At 35.6% G+C, this 18,699-nt stretch overlaps 1 protein-coding gene across 1 annotated transcript in view; it reads left to right on the top strand.

The window, feature by feature from the left end:
- Positions 1 to 15,564: 15,564 nt before the first annotated feature.
- Positions 15,565 to 18,699, top strand: part of TNFSF13B (TNF superfamily member 13b) — a 41,347-nt gene continuing 38,212 nt past the window's right edge. Inside the window, exons 1-2 of the mRNA XM_045567035.1 lie at positions 15,565 to 16,109; positions 16,214 to 16,301. Of these exons, the coding sequence (XP_045422991.1) occupies positions 15,771 to 16,109; positions 16,214 to 16,301 (427 nt within the window). The 5' untranslated portion in view covers positions 15,565 to 15,770. The remainder of the gene's footprint in view (positions 16,110 to 16,213; positions 16,302 to 18,699) is intronic.

Raw genomic sequence — 18,699 nt, 5'->3', positions numbered from 1 at the left:
AAACGAACTCTTATTATCAGGGGTCCATGAAGCCCTTGGCATCATTTTTTAAAACATCTCTGAATTTGTGGCCAAAGCTCTTGGCCTTAGTAAAATGTGACTTCAAGAGTCACTGCATTTTGAACTCACTGCTTGTGGGAATGGAAGTCAATGTATGCATCTTGTTTATTAATTTTTGGTTCATTTATATAATAGCAGCTATAGGAGTTTATGAGTGAATTTTATTAAGTTATTAAGCTACTATAAATTTGGAAATCCTAGAATGATCTTAAATATGGCAAGATACAATTCATTTAGAATAAAATCCAAATTCCATTATTTTAAAGGGGCTTACTGGGGAGTAGGGGGGAACTGATAAATTATAAAAAGGATCCTAAAAAGAATACTGCAAAATAAGAGAAGAAATAATTTGTGGCAGGTAAAAGAATTCTAACAGGAAAGAAACAACTAGAAAGGAAAATGTGACTCAGTTCTTAAATTTAGATATAGGAATAATTAACTGATGAGATTGGTGAAAAGGAAACTTAGTACAAAACAAAACGTTTGAATGCAAAGCATTTCTAACAACTGGGGCACCTGACATTGCAACTACTCTATGTTTTTGCAGATACATTTTTGACTGTAAAATTGATGTTTTCATAAAAGTGGCGTTCTGAATTTTGTTACAGGGCAGCTTAAATTTATGATGAACTACAGACACTTGATTTACACAAATTGCAGCTTTGGTAATATATCACTGGAGTAATATTGTAATACTGAGAATTCATGCATCTGATGCTTACATATTCAGTTCTTACATTTGTAAGATTCACTTGGGGAGAATAGGTTTGGGGAAATTAAAGAATGAAGGCCATATTCAATTTTATATAAATTATCTTGCAATCTCAGACAGCTTAAGACTAGTTTATATTGTGGAGACCCTTCCCTCCTGAGGATAGGGGTAAATAAGGTAAACGTTTAAAAAGGATGTCACAGAAGTCACTTTTTAATTTAGGTGTCATGATTGAGATACTGATATCTCCCATTGATCTTTCCGTTCTCCCTTTTTCCTATTAAGTTTGAAAATTATATTTTTAAAAACTGTGAAAGGAAAAATTTGTCATAAATAACCGTTTTGGATTATCCACTTAAATTTGTGTACGTGTGTATTACTCAGGTAAAGATGGAAATGACAGAGCACAGACATCTATTTTTTAAATTCATAGGGTAGAAAATGAAATGCACTTCTGTTTATTATTACCATATGTGCACATCATCTTAGCTTATCAGAAGTAATATATTCATTTGTATGGTGAAATAAATGCAGTCATCCTAATATTAGTCAACACATTTTTGCCAAATGGCGCAAATATACCTCCATTTATATTTTGTATCTTTAAAATGTAGTTTAAAAGTAGGACTATGTATGAGACACTTTTTTACTAAAAGTGCCATATATATGTAACAGGTGAGTGTGTGTTTAACATAATTTATAATAATTTCTGTCAGTACAGCATATACATAAAATTTAAGTTGTTTCAACATATTCAAGTATGTTCCAGATTAAGTTAATCCAGTTTCATAATGTAAATCATATTTTTGTTATTTGCCATATTTTATTTGAAGCAGTAATAAAATTTTATAACTCAAATTTGAATGTTATAGTACATTGTGTGCTAACTATGGCAAGCAAACATTTACATTTGGTTTTTTACAATAAATTTCTTTTAAAATATACTTTCTATTTTTCTGTACTGACATATGCAATAAATTGGTACATTAAAAGTTTGATTAATGTCTTAAGATAGTTTGTATTCAGTCTTTTTTTAAAAAATATTTTTATTAATCTAAATTTTATGGTAGGACATTAAAGTTTCCTTAATGGTTAAATAAAATTCCTGAATTTTCTCTGAAATTAATGGATTTTATTTTAGTAGTGGTGTGAATCAAAAATACAAGTTAGGGTTATGTTTACTTCCCCAATGGTATTATCCTCTTACATACACTTAATTTAGGCTAATGTTAAAACTTTTTTATATATGAACCGCTGGTGAATAACTAGGCCCCAATGCACTTTTTTAGTTATATAAGAATGAATACATTTTAACTATTTATGTGGCCTTCAGATTTCATGAAGTACTTTTTCAAAAAATTCTGTTATCTTTTTTTCTCGTTTGTATTTTAGTTGTTTCAGATGATTAAATCAGCCTGTAGGGGTCTGTAGTTTGCTTTCCCTAACAAGAAACTTGCATGCATGGATAGTGTCGGAATGAGTTGGATAATAGGAAGTGCATGATAAACCTTAAATGATCCCCTGAAAGTGGAGATGAAAAAATCGCTTATTGGAGCCCAAATTCCCATGGGTAGATTTGATGACAAGTAGGACCTCTTATGTACTTCCCTGAAAGATCTCCTGCCTGAATCCCAGGGTGAAGTAGTTTTTAGATGACTATTTGTTATTCTTAAAATATAAGTTTTTTCACATTCCCATTTCACTCTCCAGCACTCCCTTTACATTCTGTTACTTCCTAAAAAGGATGAACAGTTAGATCTAGCTAGATAACATAGTTCTATCTTAATCAGGGAAAGAGGAGAAGAAGAAATTTTTTTGACTGTCTCTGAGTATAAACCCCAGGTGTTGAATGTGTTAATGCCATTGAGTCCTTGCAACAAACTTTGGGAATTGTAGTCCCTTTTTATAAGAAACAGGTTCACAGTGGTTCAGTAACATGCTCACGGTTACCCAGAGTGGAACCAAGATTTAAATCCAGGTCTCCAATTCTAAATCTAGGACAACTATTCATTTGCTCATTTACTCGGTGAAACAGTTTGAAAATTTTTATTCGTGTTGTAGTAGATTTGAAATGTTGAGTTAGCATTACAAGTGGATGAGTTCCACTTCTTCAGGACTCCCAAAGAATTGGTTTTGAGTTGAACATTAGAAGTATGCCATAAACTCCATTTTCTTCAAAGTAGTTAAATTTAGGTTCCTGCAGGAAAATCTAGAAGTTAATCTCATAAGCCTTATCCAAAAAATCTTGGAGTCATCTTTATAAAGTGCTTCCTGATACTTCTTAAATTGATCTTGCTGTTTGTTTTTTCAGTAAGATTTATTTTCCCAACCTTTCCACTGCTACCTTGGATTTACTTTATAATAACTAACATTTTTATTGAGTGCTTGTTATGTTCAAAGTATTCTGATTCCTTTTTTGTCATATATTGTTTTATTTATTTTATTTTATTTTTTTAAATAGAGACAGGGTTTTGCTTTTGCTCAGGCTGGTCTCGAACTCCTGAGCTCAAACGATCTGCCAGCCTCGGCCTCCCAGAGTGCTAGGATTACAGGCGTAGCCACTGTGCCTGGCCTGTCATATATTCTTAATAACTAAATAGTCTAGAAACTTGTTTCACTTCCCACTCTTTGACCATTGACCTTGTTCTAACATGTCAAAAACTCTATGCCATTCTCTATGCAAGGGTTTTCAATGGCTGCATTTCTCAAATAGGTCAAAGTCAGACTTCTCGGTCTGTAGGGTCCTTCACAAACTAAACTAAACTTAACCTTGTTGTAAAAGGTATCTATCTGCTCTTTCCCTTTCATGACTCAAACTCAGTCCTCTCAAACCTCATACCTGGTGCATTAACCTCTAGATCCAATACACCTCAACACCACCATCTCTCTAGGCCCCTGAGTCCCTGACCCAAATTCATGGTAGCTCTAGCAATAGTTTTCTCCCCTTTTGAATACCTATGGTACTCAGCATTTTATATTTTGATAATTATATTCAGTTCTTAATTGCCTACTGGCTTATTTTTCTTTTGTATGTCTTACTCCTGCAACAAACCAAGATATGACAGGAATATCATATGATTCTTTCCTATCTTTCATAGCACCTAGCACAGTGCTAACCACCTTGTAGTGCTAAATACATTTTCTGTATAGAGCGTGCTCACTGACTGTACAGTTAGTACAAACATTTCCATCTTTAAGAATAAAAAGAACCAGAATGGCCATTATTGTAATACTTTATATTTCTTAAGGGTTTAGACCTAGAATAGCAACAAATCTGGACATTAAGCACACCAAACGAATAATTAAAGTAGAAACATTGGAAGTTATCCATGTAATTACATCACTCTTACAAGGTGCAATAATTGTGCCGGCCATATGCTACTTGAGGGATCCAGCTTAAGCTGAGCAGAGGAAAGAAGCAAAGGTGAAAATAAGCTCAGGAAAGAGGATCAAGGAGCACAGACTGCAGATGTGGAACAGAGATCAGTGCAGATCAACAGGCCTAGCAGTAACCAGTAGTTACTGATGGGTAAGACCAGGAAAACCAGAAAATCAGGAGAGCCCACCAGCGGATGGGAAAGAACCCCTTGCCATGGGACATCTACTCTGGGTGATAGTAACTGTCCCCGTTTTGATTTCTTCCCTTTTCTGACTCCGTACCCGTGGTTCCCTTTTTAAAAATTTATCACCATCATCTTTATTATTCTTAAAACAAATGAGGTGTCACAGCCACTTGAATTAATGTGACACATTGGCGTTTTTCTTGGCCTTGCTTTCCAGGACATACTCCTTGAGATATAATTGCATTCAAGGTTCCTCTATGCAAAGACAACATGCATACCTGCAAACACGGGACAGTCTGGATTAAGAGATGGGGCAGAGGGAAGTGCAAAGTCTCTGGAGACAGTAAATGTTGTGGACGTGTCTGTGCCCCCACCTAAAATTCATATGTGATACCCTAATCCCCAACGTGAAGGTATTAGGAGGTGGGGCTTTGGGGGGTAGTTAGATTATGAAGGTGGCATCCCCATGATGCCATCAGTGCCCTTATTAAAGGAAGTGAGCTATCCCCACCTCTTTCTGCCATGTGAGACTACAAGGAGAAGAAGAGAAGCTTCGTGCAAACCAGGAAGAGCGCCCTCACTACACACTGGATCTGCTGGCACCTTGATCTTGGACTTTCTAGCTTCCAGAAATGTGAGAAATACATTTCTGTTGTTTAAGCCTATGTTTAAGTCTATGGCATTTGTTACAGCAATCCAAGTTCAGTAAGACAGTAAACAACTGTTTTTCCATTGAAAGAAAAAACAGAGTAGAAGCCTATACTTTTGTGAGGGGGGAGGATTTAAACTCTTTCATATGCTAATTTCATCTTTTGTTTGGTATATGTACATTGCATAACTTAATTATTTGTGTTTCCTTTTCTGAGGGGAGTAGCTAATCTAAAATATAAACCATTTGTGTTCTAATAGCACAATTTATTTCTCTTACTAGAATAATTATCATTGCTTAGGGCCTTAAATTCAAGAAAACGTATATTGAATAATTCATTGCCCTTTAATTCTTATTTATGTGAATAAAATTGGAAGAGATAAAAGGCTGAGGGCAAATCTACCTGAAGAATTGTTCAAAAGAAGGTCACTTTAACAGAGTGTGTCATTATCTCCTGCAAAGAGATGGAAACAAGAAATGCAACAGAGTAAGAATACTGGAAAGTGAGAAAAGTGCAGGCTTAGGTTATAAAGTGACTCAAAGTAGCCCACTGCTGATCTTCCTCAGGATTAAACACTCCTATAGCATTTTGCTGAATTTCTCTTTCTACTTGAACCTCTCACTTCTTCCTCTAGAGACATTAGCATTCCCTCAGTCTGGTTCCTCTCTGCTTTCTTATTCTTTACCCACCCCATTAGTATATTGTTGTTGTTTTTAACAATCAAAACTTACAGAAAACTTGGAAGTACAGTAAGAGAACTTTTCTTGAATCATTTTGAAAGTAAGTTCCCAAGCTAATGCACCATCACCTGGGAATATTTCAGTGTGTATTTACTAAAAACATTCTTCTGCATGCCCACAATGCAACCATTAAAATGAAGAAATTAACAGATAATACCATTGAGTTCTCAGATCCCTATCAAGTCATGCCAATTATCCCAGTAATTTTTTTATAGCAAAAAGATTCACTTTCAAACCACATGTGGCATTTAGTTGACAAGCCTCTTTAGTTTTTGTGTTGGCTGGATAATGGGTCCAAAGTTAGCAGGTTCTAATCCCTGGAATCTTGTTACCTTAGGAGGTAATCATGTTACCTTATAAGGAAAGAGGGTTTTTGCAGATGTGATTAAAGTAAGGGTCTGAGCTTGGGAAGATTATCCTGGGTTATCTGGGTAAGTTCTTAATCCAGCAGAGGAAGATTTGGCACACACAGAAAGGAGAAGCATATGTGAAGATGAAGGTAGAGGTGTAATGATGAGACCAGAGGCAAGGATGCCAAGGAACATCAACAGACAAAAGAAACTAGAAGAAAGGAAGACTTTTCCAAGAGCCTCTGAAGGGAATGTGGTCTAGCTGACATTGGATTTCAGACTTGTGGTTTCCAGAATTGTCAGAGAATAAATTTATGTTGTTTTAATCTTCCAAGATTGTGGGAATTTCTTACAGTTTCCATAGGGAACTAATACGTATTTGGTAGAGGAAAATAGGGTGTCACTGTAACAAATACCAAAAACTAGGGAAGTAGCTTTGGAATTGGATAGAGAATAGTGGCTGAAAGAATTTTGGAAAGTATACCCAAATGCAAAAAGTCTACAGTGCCTTGAAGAGACTTTTGGTAGAAATCTGGGCATTAAAGGTGCTTCTGGTGAGGACTCAGAAGGAAGTGAGGAGCATGGTAGGAAAAGCCTATATCATCTTAGCATTTTGGAGTGAGCCTAGGCCTATAGTTATTCCAGTAGCATTACATGAATCCTTTAGTTTGAATGTCACTGGACTCTTCTGCCAAAGGTGCTGTGCTTCTCAGGTTAACAAAAGAAAGACAAGCTGAATATTAGATTAGATTAGAATTAGCTTATAAAATGACAAGTATACTTTACAAACCAGAGGGGCTCTGAAATTAAAAAGCCTGCAATCTAATCTCTGTTGTTTCACATATAAAATTAGAAATTTAAATAGGATATTTGGTGAGGAAGCCTGTCTTAGTCCATTTTGTGCTGATATAAAGGAATACTTGAGACTGGGCAATTTATAAAGAAAAGAGGTTTATTTGGCTCATGGTTCTACAGGCTGTACAAGAAGCATAGTGACGGCATCCACATCTGGTGAGGGCCTCAGGGAGCTTCCACTCGTGGCAGAAGGGGAAGTGTGTGCCAAGATCACATGGCAAGACAGGAAACAAGAAAGAGGGGAGAGAGGGGCCAGGTTCCTTTTACCAACCAGCTCTCAAGGGAACTAATAGAGTGAGAACTCACTCACCACCAGGAGGATGGCACCAAGCCATTCATGAGGGATCCACCAGCATGACCCAAACACTTCCCACGGGGCCCCACTTCCAACATTGGGGATCAAATTTCAACGTGATGTTTGGAAGGGTCAAATATTCAAAGTAGTAGAGCCTTTATAAGTATTTTCATCCATCTTTTAGGGTTTTCAAAACAATAATGCAGTCAACAATTTGAAGTCAAGCTATATAAGATGTTTCTTTTTTGCCTATAAAGGTGGTAATGTGGTTTGTTTCTATCAAATGTCACAGTTTCCTCCTAAAATGTCACATTTTATTCAGTCAGCTTATAAACATGGTTCAGATGCTATTGAAAGTGATTCTTCTACAATTTAAAAAGTTTTGTAACCTTGGGATGGTATTTTACCTTTCAGGGTGTTTGGTTTCCTTATATGCAAAATGGGGGTTGGGCTCAGTTGGTTTCAGTGGCCTCTTCCAGCAATGGCTTTCTCTGATTCTGAGTATATAGAAGTTTAAAGTCATTTTAGACTCCCATAATACTGATCAAAAGTACAGGCTATCTTCTTAAAATTATATGAATTTACTTTGAATAAGAATGCTCATAATTATATTTATGAACACTATGGATTAGTGCAAATTCAACCTCTGTTTCCACTGTTTTTTATCTAGGCATATGCAATAGAAGACAATTTGTAGCAATGTTTAAATATATATGTCTTGGATCAATTTAAATGCTAGGGGCCTTACTTAAGAAAGCACTACACAACTCCTATTTTCACTTGTTAATTAAATATTAAAATTAGCAAATGGTTCATAAGCCATTTGCAATGTCAATATAGGTATTGTCAATTATGTTGCGTCTAACTTGGATTTATAGGCACAATTTGAATAATAACACTGTTATAAGTGCTAAAGCACAAATCTTCTTATTGACATGAATAACACACATAGGATATGACTACGCAAAAATATTAAAAATAAAGTCAACATTATATTAATAACTTTTCTGAAGATTGTCTAAATCATGGGCAGTAAAATTTTAAAATGGTTTTATAAGTACATTTATTACTTAAGTTACAATACAACAGTGTGTGTGTGTGTGTGTGTGTATTGCATGGAAGAGTGAAAATATAGATCTTTCAAGGAAAATATCAGTGTTTATGCTGTTCAGATTAAAATATTAAAAGTCTGCTTCCAGTATTGCTGAACAAGCTTCTACTGGACTTACCCAATAGTCAGATTCCAGAGCAAAGTAAAAGGATGGGAAGATGGCTATGGCATGGGATAATTTCCTTTTTAAAAAATAGCTCTTATCTCATTAAATAGAGAATATAAAAAGAGATAGAAATTATTTTTTAAAAATGAACTAAATAGAAATTCTGGAGTTGAAATGTATAATAACTGAAATGAAAAATTCACTATACATGCTTAACAGTAGACTCAAACTGGCAGAAGAAGGCATCAGAAAACTTGAAGATAGATTGATAGAAACTATGTAATCTGAAACACAGAGAAAAGAATGAAGAAAAATAAACAAAGCCTCAGAAAATTGCACCAACATATGCATAATGCTAGCAGCAGAAAGAGAGACAAGAAAGGAGCAGGAATAAAAAAATCCAAAGATATAATTGCTGAAAACTTCTCAAATTTGATGAAAAACATCAATCTACATATCCAAAGTCAAGGAAATTCAAGTAAGATAAAGCACAAAGTTATCCACACCTAGAAAGATCATAGGAAAAATGCTGAGAGACAAAGACAGAGGAGATTTTAAAAGCAGCATGAGAATAACAACTCATCATGTATGAGGGAACCCCAATAAGATTAACAACTGACTGATCGTCAGAATTAGTTGAAGACAGATGGCAATGGTATTACATATTCAAAGTGTTGAAAGGGGACTGTCAGATAAGATTCTTATATTCAGCAAACCTCTTTCAGGGATGAAGATGAAATAAAATAATTCTGAAAACAAAAACACAGAACTTTTTGCTAGCAGACCCACTTCGCAAGAAATACTAAAATAAGTTATTCACACTAAAAGCAAGTAAGCGTATTTAGTAATCCAAATCCACACATTAAAAAAACAAAGAGCACTGGCAAAGATAATTATATAATTAGAAAAGACATCATAAATGCATATTTATATTTCTACTGAAAATTAATATTCTGAAATGTTGAAGGATTTTAGTGGTCACTGGCAGATTACAATTTATACTTTATTATTTGATTTGACTCATTATCCTTGGTTAATTATTGCTGGTATTGGTTGTTGATAAGTGATAATGAGATTTTCACATAAATTTTACCCTGCATCATGATTGATTATTCTGAGTGTGGAAATATCAACATGGGTTTGGATTTTGTTTAAATTTGGAGATTGTTGAAAACTCATTATTCAGTTTAAAATATGTAAACAGCTGTAGCCAGGAGATAACAGATTATACTTCTAGTTAATATTTTGGAAATCACCCCCTCTTTTTTTTTTTATACTAGTGGTAGAACAGAGAGGCTTACATATTTTTTTTCTTTTTTTTCTTTCAACATATTTAGGGAGTACAAGTGCAGTTTTGTTACATGGATATATTGTATAACAGTGAGATCTAAGCTTTAATATTCCCATTACCCAAATTGTGTACAATGTACCCAATAGGTAATTTTTCATTCCTTACCCCCCTCTCACCCTCATACCTTTGGGAGGCTTATATTTAAAAGAGACAAAAAATTAGCAGGTTTTAAGTTTATTATACTCAGAAGTAATTAACAGTAAGTACAATTGTGAATTCTTATTAACTCCTCTATTAGACATGTTTTATGACTGTGTAAAAGTACCTACTATAGTTTTTATAAATTTTCATATAAAATTATATTTCTGTTCAAGCAATCAGACTTGGTAATAAAACAAATTGAGAACAAGTCTTTAACTTTGTATTTGAGCAGCAGAAAAACACAGCAGATGATTCATTGTAGAGTACTAAACAAAATGGAATTTAATTGTACTTGAGATCATATATATGTACAAATATATATACATATGTGTGTGTATATATCTTCTTTTCTATTATTTTTCTTTCATACATAGATTAACAGTGATGTTAAGTTGAACTGTAGATGTATTTTCAGTGTTTCCAGATTAGTTTCCAAAACAACTTTATTATTTTACATTTTCAAAAAAGTACCCTTTGCTCACATCTTAACTAGCAATACATAAGTAATTAATCAATCATCAATGTTAGATATATTTATTAAATTTAATTACCTGGATTATTTTAGTTTATTTTTTTCCCTTTCTAATTTCTTCAGATGATTATTTAATTCTTTTGAATGTCATTGTGCTTATATTATAGCTTTGTTTTCAAAGCTATAATTTTTTTTAACGAGTACATCTTTTGTTGTGGCCCATATGTTTTGGTATAAATTGTTTTCCTTTTCATTGCTTTCTAGGTAGCTTCTAACTTCAGTTTTACATATCGCTTTGACAAAAACTTGATCTGTAAATGTATGTTTATATTTTCAAGTAAAAATCTCTTTGATCAGCTTTTTTATAATAATTTTTTTAAAATTCTAGTCATCTCTGTCACTTGCTTTGTGTGTATGTTGGGAGTATTCTGTGCTCTCATTCTATGACTGCTTAGCATCTCTTAAACATCTTCTTAGTTTTTCTTTCTTGGCTCAGCTGCTGCAGTCTAGTCCCAGGCAGTAGAAAATCAAGTTATCTCTAATCTGTGAGCCAGCATTGTACTAGCAGGAAACTTCCAGTCTACTGATGAGGTATCTAAGGGATGATTTTGTTTCCTGTGATCCCTTGATGGTCTCCCAGCCTCAGGGACAGGGAGGACTAACCCTAAACATCTGACTCCTTTGTGGGTTCTCAGAGGTCCAGGAAACTTGACACATTCATGCGAGGCTGATGGTGGCCCCTGCCCACAGATTTCTGCTCACCCATCCTATCCAAGACCCACTGAGATTTGGGTCTCAGATGTAGTAATGTAAATTCTTACTTTGGAGAAAAAAACCACACATCATTTTTCTCTGTCTAGGGACAATTAGAGCCAGAGACCTCTCACTAACATCCAGCTACATCTATGCTTTCCTGCAGTTTGGCTGAGAAAAGAGAGATAATTTAATTATAGTCTAATTGAAACTAGTATTGAAATAAACAGAAATTTCTTAAAAACACACACATAAAAACTGTGATTCAAGAGCATTAAATCTGAAAGCAGTTGCACAACAAATTGAGGAGATAAAAAAATAAGTCTGACATATATAACTCTTGAGTTTGAGTTCTTAAAAAAGTAGATTTTTTTCCCCTAACAGTGACAAAAAGTAAGCTCCAATAAATACATGCACAATTCTCTTTTTAATATAACTATTAGGAAATAGAAATCATGTCCACTCACCCACATTATAATTTTGTATAAGAAATGAACAGAATTGTCTATTTTGAATAACATGTCATTACTTCATAGTTAAAGTACACAGAGTATATGATGTACATCCAAAGGAAATAAAATCACAATGTCAAAGAGATATCTGCACACCCATGTTAATGGCAGCACTATTCATAATAGCCAAGATATGAAATCAACCGAAGTGTCAATCAACAAATAAGTGGATTAAGACATGTAGTATAACAGGATGGAATAGTATTCAGCCACATAAAGAATGAACTACTGTTATTTGCAGCCACATAGATGAGCCTGGAGGACATTATGTGAAGTGAAATAAGCCAGGCACAGAAAGACAAATACTTCATGTTCTCATTCATATGTGGAATCTAAAGAAGTTGATCTCATAGGAGCTGAGAGCAGAATAGTGGTTACTACAGGCTGGGGGAAAGGAGGATGGGAAGAAGTTGGTCAACGTGCCCAAAGTTACAGTTAGGAGGAAAAAGTTCCGGTGTTACATTGCACAGTAGGTTGACCACAGTTAACAATAATATATTGTATATTCCAGAATTAGAAAAGAGGATTTTGAATGTTCTCACCACATAGAAATGATAAATATTTGAGATGATGGATATGCTAATTATCCTAATTTGAGCATACACATTGTATATGTATCAAAACATCATGCTGTACCCATAAATATGTACAATTATGTGTCAATTAAAAATTTAAAAAATTAAAAATAATTATACATAGTGATTAGCATTTAGCCTTCTAAATCAAGTTGCACTATAACTATAATAGCAACTGACTGCATATACAGTCTACCAGAAAACAACATTTTTTTTTGAAGTGTAAGAATTATTTTTATCAAACTACTTTCAATGTCCTAGTGCTTTAGGATGCCGGTTTTACCTAGATATATTTTTAGGTGAATACACATGTCTAGAAGAGCTGTTTTCTCCTTGCTTGACTGGTCCAAATCCTTATGAAAGATACCTCTTTTCTCAAAGAAGGAGGTAAAGGAGAAATCCCCCAAACCTATAATTCTTGGTAGTACTATATAGCCAGAAATTGATAATTCGATTGTTTAAATATTTTTGAGGTTGTCAATGTAAGAACTTAATCAAAGTGTGAATGCTTATTTTCTGCTGTGTTTCTGTCCCTTGGAGAAACACATAAGTTACATTCTTTTTAATCCTATATGCCCACTTCTGAGTGGATGGGACAATTTGGACAATCCCGAAGACGTGGCATTTCAATTTTTATATTAAATTTGGTATACTTATGTTACAGAAGAATACTTTACTTTTGAATTGAGGGGTTGTGTAAAAGTAGTGAAATACTAATGTGAAACACTGGATATTACACTGGATGTAAGCTCACTATACAATTTGTGGCTTAGATACAGTAACTTTTCCTCCCTGAATAAACTTGTTGTGTGGTGTGTTATTCAATGAATATGAATATGCTTTTTGTTTAGCAGAATTTCAGTTAAATTATTGTTAAACCATTTCCTCTGCAGGAAACAGATTCTTGATTTATGGAGTAATAACTTCCTTTTGTTCATCTAATAAGAAATTCAAGAGCCATGAACACCACTTGTTTTCTACCTCTGTTTAGAGAAAATGCGATTGCCCAATCCCTGTGGAGAGCATGCCCATTGCAATGCCTGTTTGCCCTACATCTGGGTCAGAGGGAAGCCATTTCGCTGCCTTTCATGAAAGAAGAACTATCTCATTTTTTGCACAGCATTGCCCACTGCTTCAACCAGCACTGGGTAGTTTTAAAATGGCCTAAACGTAGGCTGGCCAGTGACTTTCTCTTGAGGTGGTCAGGCATGAGAGTTTCTGCCCAGTAGAGCAACAAAGGTAGAGGTAGTTCCCTAATGCATCAAATCATTTCCTCTCTTTGGCATTTTTACTGAAGAAGATGGAGAGCAGTGATCCAACAGAAGTGGAAGAACGTCAACTCACAGAGATACGCAGTGGCTCCAGGGTGTCCTCAGTGGAAAGTAGACAGTAGCTGGTTTCTAGCACTGCCTTGAATCCTTTGGTTTCTACACGTATTTAGGTCATACTCACACACACACAAATAATCTGAGTGAATCCCAATTACTTTCAGTGAGAGGGGCTTCATACTATCCCCAAACAAATGCCATTTTTTATTGCAAGGCTATCCAGTATACCTCACCATGATTGACCTGGAACAAGGCCTGTGGCAAAAGGATTGTATTTGTGTTTACAAACTTACTTGTAAAAGACTTCCACTTGAGAAATTACATAATTGCTTATTTGGGGGGTCAAGATAGTAACAAATCATTTAAAAATGTCTGTAACTTTCAGAAGCAAAGGGAAAAAATGACAGTCCCAAATGGGAAAATGAATAAGTCTGACGACATCATTTGGCAGTGAGAAATTGAGGAAATGGGAACTCGTCAGAGGGTAACGGGGTGACACCTGAGAAAAGTGAAGATATGCCTACCTTTCAACAGGTGTTTGCTTGGGAAATCCTTGCAGATGTTATAAAGACACTTATATAAAAATGTGTATTTCAACACTGTTTATAATAGTGAAAGATATCTCAATCCTATTTTGAATGTAATGAATAAAAGTGAATGAAAAAACTGGAAGCATCCAAAATGTAGTTCATTTCCACATTCCTGTAAGCCTCACTGCAAATCTCAGGGACAGTTACTATCATCATCCCATTGCACAGATGAGGAAACTGAATCAGAGAGGTAACATACTTTGCCCAAAGAGAGTTAAGAATAGATGTAGGATTCACACCCTGGAAGCCTGGCTTTAGAGTCCTTACCTCTATATTAATTATTTCTGTAACTTTCTTTCTTAAGTAGCGTAGACATGTGGCATGAGATAGAGCCAATGCTCAGTAGTCCTAGCATACAGAGGAGGAGTGACTACCCTGTGGTTGGTAAGTGCTCAGTGACATTTGTTGAATCAATATTTAGATGCTGGGGGCAACTAAGCCAGAAACTACTAAATGTCCAGGAACCAGCCATCAAAACGAGGCAGGATTAGAATGAGTGGAACAGTCCCTGCAGCTCCAACAAGTCTGACAACAAAGAGTTTAGAAATGAAAATGACTCCAGGTTGATTGAGGACGTTTTGTACACATACCTGTTAGGGGACTGGGACACAGTGAACTTACAGTGGCAGTTGTAGATAAGCTACTTTAAAGTAGTTAATGCTAGCAGTGAGGCATTTGGAGCTGGAGATAAGACTGATTCTTCTCACAACAGTATTGATGTGAGCAGGGACTTGAAGCTTCAGAAGTCAGAGCAGCAAAGGTGAGACCAGACTCCCCAAGATGGGACCATCACATGCATAATTGACTCCCGGGCAGTGGGTCTCAGAAGGAAAAAGTTTATGCATGTTTTCCTTAAAAATGTAGCCACCATATTTAGAGAACCCTTCTGATAGCTAATCTAAATCTGTCTCTAAAATTAAGTCTCACACATTCTTTTCATTACATTGTTAAGATAACAAGAAGAATTCCCAGTGGACTTCCATTTCTCCTTTACGGATACTTCATTTTATTTTGTACTTGAAGACTGTTAATAAATCACTCTCCAGATAAGTACAATTCAGTGCTAAGGCACTTAGCTTATCTGACCTTCACATTAATTATTTTTATTACACCAGTAGGAACTTTTAACGTCCTTTTTCCTCTTCCTTATAAAGCCACATGGCCCCAAGTATACACAGATCTCTCACAGTGCTTAAGGGCGAGTTCCTTCAACATGTAGATCTCTTAAAAATTATCTCTGGAGTATGCCAATCTGAACTCCAGGTTTCCTCGGGAGATTTCACGGGCCTTGGATCTACTTGAGCATGAGTGTTTTGAGATGGCCCTAAAATTCTTACAAAAACTGAAAGTGAAATGAGGAAGACAGATTGAGCAATCCTTTAGAAGGGCGAGCACCCGTAAACCTACTGTACAGTCAGGGCAGGGATGCAGAAAGGCAGAAAGAAGAAAATTCAGGAGGACTCTCCTGAGGGGCTGAGCCCAGCTCTGCACTGTAGTAAATGCAGGACACCAACAAACACAGATAACAGGAAATGATCCATTCCCTGTGGCCACTGATTCTAAAGGCCCCAACCTTCAAAGCTCAAGGAGTGAAGTGGGTGATTCCATGGAGAGGGAGCAGTCACGCCTTTCTTCTAGCCTCCAAAAAAGAGAAGAAATGAAACCGAAGGAGTGTGTTGCCATCCTCCCGCAGAAGGAAAGCCCCTCTGTGCGAGTCTCCAGAGATGGACAGCTGCTGGCTGCAACCTTGCTGCTGGCACTGCTGTCCGGCTGCCTGGCGGTGGTGTCTTTCTACCAGGTGGCCACCCTGCAAGCGGACCTGGTGAGCCTCCGGGCGGAACTGCGGGGCCACCAAGCTGAGCGGCTGCCCGCCCCTCCTGAGGAAGCTGCAGGAGTCCCCACGGCTGCCCTGGGGGAAGCTCCAGCTGTCACCCCAGTACTGAAAGTGAGTTTGCCACAGCTGCAGCCTCAGGCACAATTCTGCCTACACAACTGCCTCCGCCATCCTCAGCTGTTTTTTCCAATAACTTGGGGTCTTTCTGTTCACAGGAGATCTTTGTACCACCAGCTCCAGGCGACAGCAACGCCAGCCGGAGCCGCAGGAGTAAGCGTGCCCTTCAGGGGCCGGAAGAAACAGGTATGTTTCGAACACAGAAGCTTTTCAGAGTCAGGGGTTGCAGTGTTCGCAGGTGTAGACAATAACATCCAGGTCTGGGGAAGCTAGAGGTGAGCATTACCTGTATGAACCTCTTAAACAGAGACTATGAAATTTGTCATTTAAACCGGACGTGGCTTTATAGAAGAGCCCCAGCACTGGCAAATTCAATAGGACGCATAGCGTGCTTTGTCTTCCAATGAGCAGATTGTGTGGGTAGAAGTTTCTATCTGTGCATAAATATTTGTGCATTAAGCACACAAGATAAAAAAGGGGCATGTGTTTTTTCTCAAACTGTGTACTCCTATGTGAGAAGCATTATCATCCTTCCAGAAAAAAAAAAAAAAACAGAAAAAGCACTCCACGCTACTGTAGAATTAGACTTTGTTTACCTGGGTTGTAGCATGTCAGTTAAAGACAGATATTGCCCGAGGGTGGGCGTTGCATGCCGTGAAACCAAGGAAAGATCATGATGGAAATCCTTATATGTTATGCTTTAATTTTGTTTCTTTTAAAAGAAGATTATTTTACACACACACTCACACTCCACACACAGCCTCACACACACTGATTTTAAGGCTTTCCTTTAAGGGATACTTTTCCAGGAGATCCATGTGTTTATAACCTTCTTGTAAGTTCTTTGGCAATTTCTACCTTTCTTCACACTCCGCTGGTTCCACAGAATGTTATAGAGTTAGTAGGTCCTACCACGATAATCTATGCTAATTCTTTCATTTCAAAGATGTGAAAACAATATTTATATTTAATTTATTAACATTATAATATAACTAATCCTTGGTATTATTTTCCTTTTTTATTGAAAGAACATTATTTGAGCACCTGAAATATACCAGGTGAGTGTAGAAAAGAATAGGTATTTTCACACCTACTATTTCATTTCACCTTCAGTGACTCTGTGAGGTCCACAGAACACATATAATTATTTATGTACCTGCATGAGAGACACTGTGAGACAGACAAGGTGCCCTTCCATTACACACATGCACACACACACATATGTGCACATGTGAGGTGCCCTATCTATAAACTTATTTTCTTGCTATGTGCCATATTCATGAAAAAAAATTCTTCCTTATTTTATAAAACCATAATTTTTGGTATCTAGTTACTATATCTTTGTTCCAGTTATCAGAAACAATTGGATTTAAACATTTTAAAATTGAGAAATAGTTACATTTTTATTATTTTAATACTTGTCAGTTATTTTTGTAGTTTGTATTTTATCATCTACATTTTATACTAAATTGAAAATAACACAGCATATATACTATGGTATATATTTTTTATTTTCACTTGTCAAACCATAATCATCTTTCCTATTTCTAAGTAATTCTCATATATCAGCGTTAATTTGCTACCATCCAACTATTTAACAAGGTTCTTTCCTTTTTTTTGTGGCTATAATACAGCATGTCAATTTTTTGTGCAGAACTCTTTTGTTTCTGAGGAATTTTTTATTCAGTATAAAATCTACAGAGTGAAATTTCTGAGCTAAAGAGAATGAACATCTTTAACACTCTTGCTACCTATTGCCACATTGTTTTCAAAATGAGTTACAAATGTATGTAATCAAAAATGCAGTGTACCAGTTCTCCACATTCTTACAGTTTATCTTTTAAAATTTATTTTGGCCAGTTAAGTAGTTGTAAAACAGTATCTTATATTAATGGTTTGCCTGTTTTTACTAATAAGAATGAACTTCTTTCTGCACAGTTTGATTACTTCTATGTTTATCTTATGCTAATTTTTACTTATAACTTTCCTTATTTTTCTGCACTAATCTTTTTATAACTTTGAACAAACTTTCTTAGACATATTTATAAAAATTTTGATGCAAATATTTTCATTGTTATGCTGCTTTTCTTGTGCAGAGATTTTGCATCTGCATACATTGTGATAATCTTTTCCTTTTGATATTCTCTAATAAATTAAAACTAAAAATATATTTGTTCACGATCTCTTAAGTAGTTTACTCTCTTCCCTGCTACTTTGGCTTTTTCATAGTTTAGTGTTTTGTTTGCTTTTAACTCATTAATTATTCTGGTGTTTGTTTTGATGAATCTTCTCATATTGGCTTTAACTTCCCTCTTCCTCTCCATTTTTTTCCTTCCAAACTGCTATCTCAACCAAATGTATTAAATAATTCTTGTTAACTTCTTTGTTTTGGGAAGCTTACTGCACATTATCTTAAGTTCCTCATATAGTTGCATCTATTTGAGGCTCTCTGGTTCTTCCATTAATTTATTATTGTATTTATCTGCTTTAAAAAAATCTATTTTAAGTATTTTTGTATTATAATAGGCTTCAGTATCTAGTAAGGTCTGGATTCCTCAATCTTTTTTAACCTCCTCAGTAGTAT

Source organism: Lemur catta, chromosome 13 (assembly GCF_020740605.2).
Source record: "Lemur catta isolate mLemCat1 chromosome 13, mLemCat1.pri, whole genome shotgun sequence".
NCBI lineage: Eukaryota > Metazoa > Chordata > Mammalia > Primates > Lemuridae > Lemur > Lemur catta.
This window is presented reverse-complemented; position numbering and strand designations above follow the sequence as displayed.